Below are 15,373 nucleotides of genomic sequence, written 5' to 3'. Positions count from 1 at the left end.
CCCAGATCCTGGTGGTCACCCTTGATAAACTTATAGGTGGCCATCAGATCACCCCTGAGCCCGCGCTTTTCCAGGCTTAAACTTAATAATATGGCCCTAGCATATTACTACATTTACTCAAATAGAAGATGCCCCTGATTATAAGACAACCCCCTAGTAATTCGATTCTCTATATAGAAAATGTATACATTTGTTATGATTTTCCAGGTATACAATCTAAATATTGGAGGTTCACTTTGAATTTGTCCTCCTTCCACTGCTAGAGCAGGGGAAAAAAATCTGGGGGATAAAATAGATCTTTGCTTCTGCTTTCCTCCAATTTTAAAACTAGGGGGATAGTGCAAAAGCAGTTGTCACAAAATTGTGTAGTTAAGATCCCCATTTTTTGGAGGGGGAGAACCTTATCTTGGAATCAAGTAAATATGATAGTAAAGCTTCCAGTTTATTTTTACCTGGAGGAAAATGTATGCTGTGTTACATGTGATGATGTACCTGTACCCCCCCTATCAAAATCCTAGATCTATCCGTTTTTGGCTATAGCATAGAATCCCTGTGCTAAGAGATTGCATGAATTTGAGTCTGAGACGTTTGTGCCACCTTCTACCTTTTTATGTGTTTATTATAGGTGTTCTCTCAACATTGGGAAATGGATATGTTATTTTTCTATCTGCAAGACAGAAAAAGAAGCTGAAACCTGCTGAGATAATGACTGTGAATCTAGCAGTGTGCGATTTTGGCATTTCAGGTAATTCAGTGCTATTGTATTGTTCACTATATCTGCAGTTTTTTTTGCTCCTGATATATAAAGCCAGCTTCTACCCTTGAATCTGCAGATGAGGCTCCTCTCTCCTGGGAACCTTGTGCAGGCTGGCAGAATCCAGCCCTTCGTGCTTCTGCTTTATTTTTTCCACATAAACCAGAAGGAGAGGAAAAAGGATTAAAGAGCAATTTTAAGGGGGAGTAACTTTCTCCTTGGAAAGAAACCAAAAATACAGAGAGAAATAGGACCTGATCCAGCAATCCTGCCTGTGGCAAAACTCCTGTTGAGTTTAACTCAGGATCAGACCGGCATTTTGGAATTGGCACAAAGCTGCTTTTATCACAGCTGAGGAAAATTATATTTTAGCTCTACAAATGGCATGGCACAGATCTAAATCCCTCATAAATACATACTGAACGCAGCCAATAGAAATAGGGGAGGGCAATGTCAAGAGTTCACACTCTCCAGTGTTATAATTTTCTGTCTAGGTCCCTGCTTACAATGGGACACCTTCTATTTTCCTTCCCATACAAAAGGGTGCTCTGCCTATGGCAGGCTGCCAAGAGTAAGACAACTAGCAAGTCATCGAAAGATCAGCATGCCCAAGTTTCCATCTGAACGTTTGTAAAATTAGGGAAGTGGATTGCTCTTGGTGAATCTTTGTTTTGTAATCCAATAAACCTTCATAAATCTCTTCAAGTTGCTGAGACTCCTACACGCAATGGCAAGCAGGCACTCTTTTCCAAGAGAAGGTCTTAAAGCACTGGCTTTCAACTTGTGGTCCATGGGCCCCTGGGTGTCTGCAGACTATGTCTAAGGGGCCCAGGAAAGATGACCATGATCAATCAAAAGTATGTGAACACCCATACTTACAATTCAAAGGGGTTCTCACTGCTATTCAAATATTTTTAGGGGTCTGCCAATGAAAAAAGTTTGAAAACCACCACCTTGGAGTTACCACCGTCACAGTTACAACAACCCAGCTTAGCTGTAAGAAAATCCACCAGGAATATGCTCTTGACATTCACGCAACTGACCACAAGGTGTCGTTGGTGTGGTTCATAAAAGAGCTTAAAGGGACCAACGATGCCGTTACCTTACATTTTTATTAAATAACATAATTAATGCACCTTAGAGAGAGCAGTCATTTTCATTGCATTTTCTGAGAAATGTCATGATTGGGATTGAGAATTTGCTATATTGTGGCTGAGTGATCAGCCTGTGGCTACACAACTAAATCACAACTGGGGCATTTATTTGCTTGTGTTGGTAGCAAGTAGAGTCCCAGCATAATAACAACAACAACAACAATATTGCATAGCAATATTGCACATTGAACGATTTTCAGACGTTATTTTCCATCTCTAGCACTCAGAAATGCATCAAATAAATTTTAGACCAGGCTTGTTTCTTGTCTCTAATTAGGATCCCACTTGTGCCTTGGATCATTTCTGCAAACTTACTTTCATCTTGATGCTGTCTATTGGAGTATGAGGAATTGTTCCTTGATCGTGCAAGCTGCAGTCGGTTTGTGAGGACTGTGATTAAAACAAGGATTTAGAATCGGGACTTCCAGTTTCTGTTCCCAGTTCTTAAACTGACATACCATATAATTTTCAAACAAGTTAGTTAATCTTTTATGCATCAGTTGATTTTAATGAACACATACTGCTTTTTAACCCCTCCCTAATATTTAAAACTGAATATTTTCCCATGGAAACATTTTCCTTTCAGGAAGTGCTAATGCCAAAAAATGACACATTTTGTGGGAATGCACTGATTCCAGTTTAGGTTCTAAGGGATACCAGAACTCATTGCAAACTTTTTTTTTGGTGCACATTTTTCTTGCCACCTTAGCTAAAAAATATCAGTGGTCTAAACTGCTATAGGTTCTGTGCTAATCCTAGGCAGGGTTGCCAACTGAAGACATTTGTTTTTTACTCTCTATCTGCCAGACTTTTGCTGTCAGCCAAATGTTTTTACTAATGCAGGTTTTTACCGATTTATGTTTTAATAATGTAAATGTAACTCTTCAGCCAGCTCTGCCCTGCTGTCAGGCCCCAGTTACAAGGGCTGGATTCAAATTTAGATAACATCATAGAATCATAGAAAATGAGGGTTGGAAGGGACCTCGGGAGGTCACATCTAGTCCAACCCCCTGCTCGAAGCAGGACCAGCCCCAACCAGATCATCCCAGCCAAGCTTTTGTCTAGCTGGGTCTTAAAAACCTCCAAGGATGAAGCTTCCCCCACCTTTCTGGGCAACCTGTTCCAGTGTTTTACTGCCCTCCTAGTATCAATCATGGACAAAAACAAATGATTGTCAGTAAAAAGTTAGCAGTAAATTTTGGAGGGGTTGGAAATCCTGCTTGACTGCACTGAGATTTTTGCATAATGCTGCCCTCCCATGCCACCACAGGGATCCCCTGCTCACCGCCACACCCTGATGTCTCTGACTTTACTCTGCACCATAGTGCATCCTCAGCCAACCCCCCATCAGCCTTACTCACACTGTCTCAGCATGGACTCACAAAGCATGGACCTGTGGCTCAAAAGTATTACAGGCAGCCTGGATGCAGCAGCAGCAGCAGCTCATGGGTGAGTGAACAGTCCCTGCAGGGTGCTGCACTCCCACTCTGACACCAGGTAGCACTGCTGTGCTCTGTCTGTTGGAGCTTCAATCAAGCTGCAGCTGCATAGTGTTTTTACTGACAGTTAACCTTTGTATTTGACATTTATTCTTAAAGCCCCAAATGATGAGATATTAGAATCTTAATTGCCATTGAAAGAGAAAAAGTACCTTTCTAGCCTTCAAGGGTGTGTCCAGATGAGCCCAGTCATGCGGTACGTGGCAGTGCAAACATGTACAGTTCTCTGCACTGCAAGGGCATGCTGTCCAAGCATGCACTGCTGGGTTTTTTTTTCCCTCCGTGGTTTTTTTTTGACCTCTGGATATCCAAGGGAAAAAGAACCAAACCAGAGCAGTGCATGCTCAGGCAACATGCACTGCTAAAAAGGGGAGCTGGGCCGCTTGGAGCTGTGCTGTGGCTGCCAGGATCACCATGACTGCAGCTCTGGGAGGCCCCTAGGATCCCAGATAAGGCTGCTGGGGCCAGCACAGTGCTGGTCTCAGCCTCCCCTATGCCACCTGGGGCAACCTGCCATGTGCCAAAGTATGTGTGCCATGGGTGTTCCTCGGGGACAAAAAGCGGCAGTGCTAGGTGCACCACTGCTACTTGTCCCCAGGGAACCAAATGTCCACACTCATGTTGATGCACCCCATGAGTTTTTGAAGGAAAGCTTAAAAATATGAACCAAATGGATCTTAGGAGCTAGAAAATAATTTGTTATGGTTAATAAAACCCAAAGTTGTACGCCTTTAAAATACTTTTATGGATTGCCATCCAGGAATTTTCCATTCCTGTGATTTTGAGAACAGAAAATATAATTTATGTTAAACTCAAATTTTCCATGGCAATAATGCTGAGTTAGCAATTATATATCTTCTATCAAGAAAATGAAAAACAAAATGTTCTCTTTCTAGTCACTTTGACCCACATTTAATTTTTAAAAAATTTTTCTGCCTGTCAGTGTTTTATTCTGAATAAATTCAACAAAATGATAAACTATATTCCCTTATCACTAACATTTTTCTAGCACTAACTACATCTCCCTTTGCAACTAACTAGAGTACCTGTTTTACTACACTTCTTTTTTCTTTTTACAAGAGCTTCTGATAACACCTCTTCATTTCCAGTTTACAGCCCTACTCTATCCTTACAAGCAGACTGTCTACAGCTACATAGAGTCTTATTGCACTCAGCTTAACCTCTTTCTTAGGCCTAACGAAGAGCACTTGATGCCTGAAAGCTTTTCCAGAAGCTCTCCAACCATACAGCTGGTCCCAGGAAAGATATCACAAAAAATCCTTGCCTCTTGTATGTTTCCCTATTTCCCTAGTCTTTTAGCCAAAGAGCCTAGTGTATAGTGATAGTAGGCTATTCAATTATCGGTTCCTCAAGGCGCTGTAACATTACAAACAAGTGCAGGATAATTTAATGGCAGTTTAATACTGTAGTATTATATCAAATTGGTTTGAATGGAGCTGTTCAGATAAATTCAATAAATCGTGAGAAATTTTTCATGAAAAATATTGAAATATTTCACTTCATTTTCAAATCAAAAGTTTTTCTGGATTTCTGTTTTATGAAAAATGTTACAATTTTATACCAATTTCAGACTAAAGCATATCTTGAAATATTAGCATTTTCTACAGTGTTGTAACTCTGAGGTTGTTTTGTTTCTACTCCCAAGATATGTTGGAGCGTATTTTTCATAAGATTTAGAGAGGTTCAGCCCCAAAGGAACTGTTGGATCATCCAATTTGATCTCCTTTATAATACAAACCTTTAAATTGCACCCGCATAGCTCTGTATTAAGCCCCTAAACTTGTACTGAACTAGCACAGTGGGGCCCAACCATTTGGCCCTACAGCCTGAATCAGTGGCATATGTTTGTTCGTGGCTTGGATTCAGCTTGCAGAGCTGGATCTGATCTGTGGGTGAGCATGGTGTGCAAGGCCAGTCTGGCATGGGCCCCAACCCTGTGTGCTGGATTGGTCCCCATGCCAGATCAAGCCTGCAGCCTTGTCCCCACATGCAGGGCCATGTTGTCTGGCCTGCAGAGCTTTGAAACTTGGCAGTGGGGGAGAGAGGCTGTGTTAATTGCCACTGCTCCCTGACACCAAATGTCTGGACCCTGGAGAGCCCTATGTGTGGGATGGCAGGGCTCCCAGGGTCCAGACATTTGGACTGAACTAGAACTAGAATGTACTTTCGAGAAAAAGCAACTGATTTTGAGCTGAAGACATTAAGAGATGAAAAATCCTCCGCTTCCCTTGGATACTTAGGTTGGACTTTCTTTCCTTTGTAATGTAACCCTTTTTCACAATTAGCATCCTATATTTGGGCCACGACAGGTTTTGAGGTACTCAAGTTTTGAGGCACTAGGCAATTTTACCCTGTATTTGAAGACACCAATCTTCTCATTGATTTCCTGGGTGGATAATGTACTGATAAAAGTTATGATTTAGAGACATTCCCTAATTAAGAAGAGATGGGAATTGGGAGTTTGTCCCTCAGTTAGGGAGAGCCAGTGAGTTAGAGGTATCTAGAAGTTGTGTGCTGCTCCACAACTTAAAGTGTGTTGCTCTTTTCATTGATTGTATGTCTGTATTTACTGAACCCAGTGATCATTACAGGTAAAAGTAGGGCTTGGTTTTGTCTGTGCTGAAAGGGGTTTTGGACAAACAAAATGACACACTTATTCCCCTCCTTGAAGTTTCAGGAAAGCCCTTCACTATCATTTCCTTCTTCTCTCACCGCTGGATTTTTGGCTGGATTGGCTGCCGCTGGTATGGATGGGTTGGTTTCTTCTTTGGCTGTGGGAGCCTTATCACCATGATGACTGTCAGTCTGGATAGATACCTGAAAATCTGTCACTTATCTTATGGTAAGCTACCAGGGCATTTTCACTGAACAAATTTCTTCCCTGGGGGGAATGTTTAGGAATTTTATGACTAAATTTATGTGAATCATTCTTTATTCCCTACTTGCCCGATTAGCAGGGAAATCCCTGAATGGCAGTTTTGGCAGAAATGGGAGTTTAATTTTACAACATCTCATGTCAATGTCATTAACGATGTCCCATTGTGTTAGAGCCTGAGAGCGCCAAGGTGAAAAAGACTAGGCATTGGTTTTTATTGTCCAGGTAGAATGAAATAAACCAAAGTGAAGTAAAGAAATAACATAAATGGCAACAACTAAATTAGTACATTTAGATTTTATGATTCTCTCCATTTTTAATAACTCACGTTATCTATAGCAATGAGAGAGTAATAGAATTTAAAGTCAAAATTAAATATTATGTTCACCCCACCTAACCTTCCACATATCTTGCTGGGATCCTGTGACCCCAGCTGACTTCTTGCCCCTGGGGCAGGGGCCTGAACTCGATGATCCCCCGAGGTCCCTTCCAGCCCCAACGTCTGTGAAATCTATGAAATAAAACAAGGCATAGAATTTTTTGGTTTTCTGTATCGAATCCCTAAATCGAGCTAGAATGCATGTCTTAGAAAGATATCCAAGCCTTGATTTAAAGACTTCAAATAAAGAAGTCATGACATCTCTAAGTAAGTTTCCCCAAATGTTTATTGACTTATTAAAAATTTTTACCTGATTTCAAAGCGGAATATCTCATTTCAGCTTTTGGCTGTTGAATCTTTCTATACCCGTGTTTCCGAGATGAGAGAGCATGCTGCTGCCTGAAACCTTTTTCCCTATGAAAGTTCTTGTAGGCTGAGGGCAAGTCACCTCTTAAACTCCCTTGGATACATTGAGTAGACTCTACTCTGTCAGTGCATCGCTGCAAAGAAGAGCTTTTCAGCCTCGTATTATTCCCGTGACTCTTTGCTAAACACTTTCTGATAAACTGACACTGTATTTACCCAAGTTACCATACTGCATTTATTCAAGATGACCCTCCAATTAAGATGACCCCCAAATAATTGGATTCTATGCATGGAAAATGTACATGTTTGTTATATTTTTCCATGTATAGAATTTAATTACTGGAGATCATCTTCAATTTGTCACTGCCCCTGACTGCTGCAGTGGGAGAAAGCAGTGGCAGGGGGACAGGTGGTAGGTGAGGCAGCTGCGGGGAGCGAGGGGAGGCAGTGTAGGGGCAGATGGTAGAGGGGTCAAGCAGCTCCCCCCCACTACTTGCCCCCTTGCTGCCTGCCCTATTTCATAGGATTATATACAGTAATTTTATAATACGATTATATAATATAGGGTTTTCTAAAATATATGATGAGCATATAGAGTGAGCAATGAGGCAGCATTCCACAAACTTCAGCCCTTGCATTACCTTTAATAGTTAAAGTAATTAACAACATGATTAATTATATTTAGCAAAACCATATGGGCACATGTATGTGCTTGAAATATATTACTGAACAATTTCATATAATCAGTTACTGTGGCTTGCAAGTGGAGTTCACTTGACACCGTTTTGGGAGATGACTGAAATGGTGCATCATATAGCATATGGGATGGTGGGATACACAGTACAACCCCCCCTCTGTCCTTTAGCAAGAACCTGGCACTCAGGCAACCATGAAAACCAGAAAAACCATGCAACTGCAGCTCTCCGTATTCATGAGCACTATGGTTGCCTGTTGTGACTGTGTTAAGAAAAAACCCATGTGAAGTCAAGAAGACAGCCACTACATTTGATTTTCTCTTTGTGTTAGGAAATAACTATCCTTATTGATATTCTAAGATGTCCTCCAGGCTAGGAAACATATCTTATTTTATGTTCATACGTTGCTCAGCCAAGTAGAGCCACTTTATAGAGTCTCATGACATCATTCTAATGTAGACACCCATCAAAATCTATTTTTACATCTGGGTTTCATGTACAAAGCTAAGTAAAATGCTTTTTCTTGGAGGGAGGAAGAAAAAAAAAGAAGTGAGAGGTCTAAAAATTCTTGGGCCTGTTCCATCTCTGTAATCTTCTCCATGAAAGAGACAATATTATGGTGATTTATGAGGAGGAATACCCTGAGAACAAACTTTAGACTAGCTAATGAAAGAACAGAAACTACATATCATCTGATTTTGGTGCCTATCCATAACTCAGATATCTAATGCCATATATTTATTGATCAAAGGGACAAACCTTTGGTGGGTACAAACACATAGTTAAAAGGCTGTGTGCCCTGAGTAAGACCCCCTTGGAGGCAGGGTTTCCTGAGAGCCTGAGAGTTGGGAGAAAAAGGGGAGAGCAAGTGGTCAATCTTACCTACTGTGGGAGTCAAAGGCACTGGCTGCTGTCTGTCTGTACCTGGCTGCTGCTACTGCGGTGTCTGTGCACCCAGCTACTACTGCCCAGAGCAGCAAAGACACCCTGGGCAGCTGCTATTCTGGCACCCCAAGGCTGGTGCCCTATTCACCCAGCCCCAGTTATGCTATTCAGTGGGAAAATATTTCTTATTCAATGAAAAGAACTAATGAATACACTTCTGAATCCCACAATTCGAGGGCAATTTGCAGAAGTAGTAAGTGTCAAGTCGTTTGATCAGCTGTTATTTGTACGTGTAGAATAAGGCTAAATGGGATTTTGCCATATATGTGGGCTTTGAAATCCACCGTTGTAAAGGCTGAATTGTCTTTCAGGTACCTGGCTGAAGAGGCATCATGCCTTTATGTGTCTGGTGGCAATCTGGGTCTACGCTTCTTTCTGGGCCACCATGCCATTAACTGGAGTGGGAAACTATGCTCCTGAGCCCTTTGGGACATCGTGCACGCTGGATTGGTGGCTGGCTCAGTCTTCAGTGGCAGGGCAGGCTTTTATTCTGAATATTCTTTTCTTCTGCCTTGTGTTCCCAACCGCAGTGATTGTGTTCTCCTATGTTAAGATCATTTTAAAAGTTAAGTCTTCCTCCAAAGAAGTAGCTCATTTTGACACTAGGATACAAAACAGCCATCAACTGGAAATGAAACTAACCAAGGTGAGTCATAGATATTTCTTATCCTGATTTGTCCAACCCTAATGTCTGGGTGGAAGAGTCTGTGCCCCTACAGAGCACTGAATATGTTTTTCTACTCGGTCATGTCACCAATGCACACTGATGATCTAAAAGTGTGTGTGTTGACCTTTCTTCTCCTTGAACCTACAAGGTAGGAGGGCAAATTTGAGACAAATAAAGTGTAGTTTTGTGTGTAAGGCACCCAAATGTGGCCCTTGATATCAGGATCCAATGTGAAGCTCTGCGATAGGCTTCTGTTGTGGCTTTGAATGGTTAACTTCATCTTTGTGCCTCAGTTTCCCCGTCTGGATAAAGGGGATGATAATACTTCCCTATGCCACACAAGTTGTTGTAAGATAGGTGCCCAAGACGTTTGGTGGAGAAAGCCCTAAAATATATAAATGAGAAGCAGTTTTTTGTTATTACTTACATAAACCTTTTGGACAATTTGTATTCCTCTCTCCAGAAAGATACAAGAACATATAGGCATTGCATAGGGAGGGTACGGGGGGGTGGGGCACTTGTCCCCACCAAGATTGGCCACGGCCATAGCTGCTCCTGGCTTCTGTGGGTGGTCACCACCCGCCCTCACCCTTGCCTTTGACATGGATGGCGACGCCTGCAGATGATCCCTGCTCACCACTCACTGCTACCACCAACAATGCTGGTGGCTGCAGGCAGTTCACACTCGCCACTTTCTGCCATGGTGCCCCTGCCAGTCCTGGGAGGCACCAGTCATTCATGCAAGAACAGGACATTATTCTGATTGTAGGTGTTTCTTTTTTAGTCAGAATGTGTACGTAAATTTTGCCCCAGCCTTGAGATCCTGATGCAATGCCAATTGTTATAAATTTTGGGTACCCTGCCTTAGTTTTGCTATGTATGTGCTGTTTTCTCAAAACTGGACACAGTACTCCAGATGTGGCTTCACCAGTGCTGAATAGAGGGGAAGAGTCATTTTCCCTGATCTGCTGGCAGCACATCTACCAATGCAGCCCAGGATGCCATTAGCCTTCTTGGCAACAAGGGCACACTGCTGGCTCATATTTGGCTTATTGTCCACTGTCACCCCCAGGTCCTTTTCTGCAGAGCTGCTCCTTAAACCATTTGGTCCCCAGCCTGTACCGGCGCATGGGATTGTTCTGTCCTAAGTGCAGGACTTTGCACTTGTCCTTATTGAACCTCATGAGATTTCTTTTGGTCCAATCCTCCAATTTGTTGAGGTCTCTCTGAATCCTAGCCCTACCCTCCAGTGTATGTAACTACTCCCCCCAGCTTGGTGTCATCTGCAGACTTGCTGAGGGTGCAATCCATCCCATCTACCAGGTCATTGATGAAGATATTGAACAAAATGCACCCCAAGACTGACCCTTGGGGCACTCCACTTGATAGTGGCTGCCAACAAGACATTGAGTCATTGATAACTACACTTTAAGCCCAATGATCCAGCCAGTTTTCTATCCACCTTACAGTCCATACATCCAACCTGTACATCCTTAGCTTGCTTGTGAAAATGTTGTGAGAGACAGTATCAAAAGTCCTGCTAAAGTCAAGTGTGTCATGTTCACTGCTTTCCACATCCACAGAGCCAGTCATGTCATCGTAGAAGGCTATCAGGTTGGTCAGGCATGACTTGGCCTTGGTGAATCCATGCTGACTGTTCCTGATCACTTTCTTCTCCTCCAAGTGATTAGAAATGGATTCCTTGAGGACCTGCTCCATGACTTTTCCAGGGACTGAGGTGAGGCTGATGGGTCTCTAGTACTCTGTATCCTCCTTCTTCCGTTTCCTAAAGAGAGGAACTATATTTGCCCTTTTCCAATCATCTGGGACCTTTCCTGATCCCCACAAGTTTTCAAAGATAATGGCCAGTGATTCTGCAATCACATTAGCCAACTCCCTCAATGCCCTTGGGTGCGTGGCATCCGGCCCCGTGACTTGTACACATCCAACTTTTCTAAACAGTCCCTAACCTGTTCTTTCTCACTGTTGGCTGCTCATCTCCTCTCCAAACTGTGCTGCCAGATGCACAGTCTGGGAGCTGACCTTGCCTGTGAAGACTGGGGGGAAAAACAGCATTGAGTATTTCAGGTTTTTCTATATCACCTGTCACTAGGTTGGCTCCCCCCATTTAGTAAGGCTTCCACACTTTCCCTGATCTTCCTCTTGTTGCTGACATACTGTAGAAACCCTTCTTGTTATCCTGCGTATCCCTTGCTTGCTGCAACTCCAACCCTTTGGCCTTCCTGACTTCATCACTATATGCCCAACCAATATTCTTATACTCTTCCCTAGTCATTTGTCCAAGTTTCCACTTCTTGTAAGCTTCCTTTTTGCGTTTTAGCTCATTGAAGAATTCCCTGCTAAGTCAAGCTGGTCTTCTGCCATACTTGCTCATCCTCCTGCACGTCAGGATGGTTTGTTCCTGCACTCGCCAGCTCTCCGGGACTCCTCTCCCCATCAGACTGGCCTCCCAGAGATCCTGCCCATGAGTTCCCTGAGCAAGCTGAAGTCTTCTATTCTAAAGTCCAGGGTCCTTACTCTGCTGCTCTCCATCCTTCCTTTCCTCAGGATCCTGAATTCAGTCATCTCATGGCGCTGCTGCCCAAGTTGCCGTCCACTACTACATTCCCCACCGATTTTTCCTGGTTTGTAAGCAGCAGGTCAAGAAGAGCAGGGCCCCAATTCTGGGTCTTGAATGGAGCCTGACTTACTGGGGTTTAGATGTAGAGTCAAATCACTGAATCATGGAAAATGAGGACTGGAGGGACCTCAGGAGATCATCTAGTCCAACCCCCTGCTCAAAGCAGGACCAGCCCCAACTACATCATCCTGAATCCCTCCATTCAGCCCCAGAATTTCCAAGGAGGATGGGGATGAAGTTCCCTTTTGACTGATCTATGTTTTGAATGAAATGCTGGTGGGTGACAGAAGAAAGGAATGGCTTAAAATTTTTAAGCAATTTTTGCTTTAAGAAAATGGATATCGATAGATGAAAGCAGAGATTGGGCATAGTACGTTATCTGAAAGGTTTTAAAAGGTTTGAGAGCAGAGCATTTCTGGAAGATTTGTGCTGTAATCACCTCTTTCCAAATGAGTTTTCTTGTACTAATATCTTTTAGGATGTGGTGCATTTGCCTATGAATTAGCGCAGTGCTGTAAAACATGCGCAACACTGTTATATAATGCCATAGAGGAGATATATCATGTTTAAATAGATCTGGGCAAACTGGCTTACTCAAAACAAGTATCTAAAAACTTTAGCAAAACTACAACATTATTTTAGTATTTAAACAATATGTCTACACACACGCACACAGAGCTGTCATAGGAAAGTCCTTTACAATAGCAATTCACCCAGTAAGAGACTGTAGAAATCGTTCACAGTAACTGCATTATGTAGCAGAGAATGAGATTCCTACTATGGCTCAGTTTAAATATTCAGCTGAAGTTATTGCTTGCAATTAAACTCCCATCAGTCTCATTTTACACTGAACTAGAGAAATGCAGCAACTGTGACTATAGCTATGGTATTCCCATAAGGCTGTCAACTTGAATCTTTGCGTGTTGCTTACAAAATGTGCATTTTTAATTCTGTTCATCCTCCAAAGTTATCAAATCATCTGCATTTTTACTTTGGAAAGTTGGCAGAATAATTTTTTTTAGCTTCCTTAACAGTCTCCTATGTTTTGTTCCCACCCTGGGCCCAGGCAGGAGCTGAGGTTGACTTAGCAGAACTCTGACTTTCCTTCTCCCTTTCTGTTATAACCATCTTTCATCATAATATATTGCCAGCTGCTCCCAAGTTGCTGGTAATTTCCTCATGCATCGTCAGCACTACCTGAAAGACAAGAAGCAGCCCTGTGTCGAATCTAAACGTAGCAGTCTATTTTCCTTTTCTTATTCCTTAGTTCCCCTTGTCCTTTCTGTAGGACCAAACAGTGGAGATTGGGGAAGACTATCAGGGGCTCAGATGGGGAAAACACTGACATGCATGCACTTCCATCTGCATGCCAAATTTTCTTTCTGAAACATTGACAGCAATGACTTCAACCCGGGGCTGGAAATGTTGCTAAAAATCCTTTCAAAGACTTTTGCTTAATCAGTGAAAAGAATAGCTTTGGGATTTATGTGTGTGTTTGGGAATCACATTTGTATTCACGGTTCCTTCATAGCTGATCTCTGCGTCCTTGAGCAGGTCAACTTTGAGTGCTCAGGTATGGACACTTCTTGAGGCCTTTTAATAAGTAGCTTTGAGAAAGTCAAAGCACCAGCTAGTTTCTCTTGACTTCAGACTCTAGAAACCTGGGTTTGGATAAGTGGTCTTCAGTTTTTGGGTCCCAACTTCCCATTTTAGACACAGAGTTAATAGCACTCACTTCTCAGGGGAGCTGGAAAGCATTTGGATGGATGAAGCTATAGAAATGGAACATCAATAAAGTCTGGGAAAGAAGTAGATACAGCCTAAGCCAGTGGTTCTCACCTGGGTCGCCATGATGCAGGTGCTGCCTCTGTGGCAGCAAGTAAAACTGTCCCATGCACAAGGCTGCAGCATGTGTGCATGCTCCTCCTTCATTAAGGCTCTCTAATAGCCCTAAACCAGGAAGCAGAGCTGGAGCTGACTTGTGCTTATTATATATGTGTATATATGTGCATACACACGCACACACACACATGTGTATACATATATGTGTGTATAATGTATATGAACACATTCAAATATTCATTTAAATTAAATTTCAAATTTCACTGGTTATTTTGGTTAGCGTATTCACCTCTAGGCTGGCTGAATAGCCTCAGGGAAAGATTTGTGCCAAGAGGATCACAAGGTTTTCTATAAGTAGTAAGTGAACGTACAGCTGCAGATAGATAAGGAAAAGGACAATGAATGACAGGATCGGTTCACCTTGCAGAACTTGTCTCCAGCTGGGATTTATTTTTTTCCATTGTGTCGTGTGCTACATCAGGTTGGCAGCATCTGTGGTAAAAGAGTGCTGTGATAGAGAATTAGTCCATAAAGAGAGTTGTTAGGTAACTTTTTGCTCTCCTTCTGGTTTATTTTTGTCTCACCAGGTGGCAGTGTTGATCTGTGCAGGATTTCTAATTGCCTGGATTCCTTACGCTGTGGTATCTGTGTGGTCAGCTTTTGGACACCCAGACTCTGTTCCCATTCCGCTTTCAGTGGTACCAACCTTGTTTGCAAAATCAGCAGCTATGTACAACCCAATTATTTACCAGCTCATTAATTGTAAATCTGCCTGTTGTCAGGCACATGGCTCAAAGGCCCTGCAGAAGAAGAGCACCTTGCAGAATACCAGGTACATTTTGGAAGTGGGGCAGCCATAAGCTTTTTCCATTCCTGAACGCTCTTGTCTTTATCTCAGGATCTTTACAGAGTGGATGAGTTGCTGCATTGGGATGGTCAAATTGTTCATCTGGCTTGGTTTCTTGTTTTTAATAGTGGTTCATGGTGGATGATATTTAGGAAAGTTCAACTCCTTCCACAACTAATCAGTTTAATTGCCCAACATCTGTAGCATGTGTTGAAGCATGGCTTCTTGAGTGTCCCTGGTGGTCATCACCTGAAGCACACTAAGACAGTTATCTCTTACAGGTTCTATTCCAAAACTCATTTAAATTATTGAAAAGATGCCTATTGACTTCAGTGGGCATTAGATAAGGCCCACAGTCTTTTTATCCCAACTAAAGACATAACCATAAAAGGTGCTCAGCACTAGGGCTGTGCGAAACTTCGGTCCCTGATTCGATTTGGTGGAGATTTGGCCTAATTCGGTGGCCGAATCTCTGAATCCAAATCCAAATCCTCTGAATCAATTTGGAGATTTGGAGAGATTCGGCAATTCAGATATAGACACAGCTTTAAATGTTTTTTCTATGTACTTCAAGATACCAGGCGGCTCGTGAACACTGCAATGCTGGGGCAGATGCAACATCCCAAAGCAGTGTCAGGGGCTCCCCAGTGCGCTCGGCAGCAGACCCAGAAGTGGACCAGAAGCACTT

At 42.6% G+C, this 15,373-nt stretch overlaps 1 protein-coding gene across 1 annotated transcript in view; it reads left to right on the top strand.

The window, feature by feature from the left end:
- The window catches only part of OPN5 (opsin 5), a 34,786-nt gene that overhangs the window by 17,507 nt on the left and 1,906 nt on the right, over positions 1 to 15,373 (top strand). The window contains exons 2-5 of the mRNA XM_019538095.1: positions 626 to 745; positions 6,100 to 6,270; positions 9,000 to 9,334; positions 14,426 to 14,670. Of these exons, the coding sequence (XP_019393640.1) occupies positions 626 to 745; positions 6,100 to 6,270; positions 9,000 to 9,334; positions 14,426 to 14,670 (871 nt within the window). The remainder of the gene's footprint in view (positions 1 to 625; positions 746 to 6,099; positions 6,271 to 8,999; positions 9,335 to 14,425; positions 14,671 to 15,373) is intronic.

The sequence above is a fragment of the Crocodylus porosus genome, unplaced genomic scaffold (genome assembly GCF_001723895.1).
Source record: "Crocodylus porosus isolate Cpor-Errol unplaced genomic scaffold, CroPor_comp1, whole genome shotgun sequence".
In the NCBI taxonomy this organism is placed as follows: Eukaryota; Metazoa; Chordata; order Crocodylia; family Crocodylidae; genus Crocodylus; species Crocodylus porosus.
The sequence above is the reverse complement of the archived record's forward strand: the minus strand, read 5'-3'. Positions and strand labels throughout refer to the sequence as shown.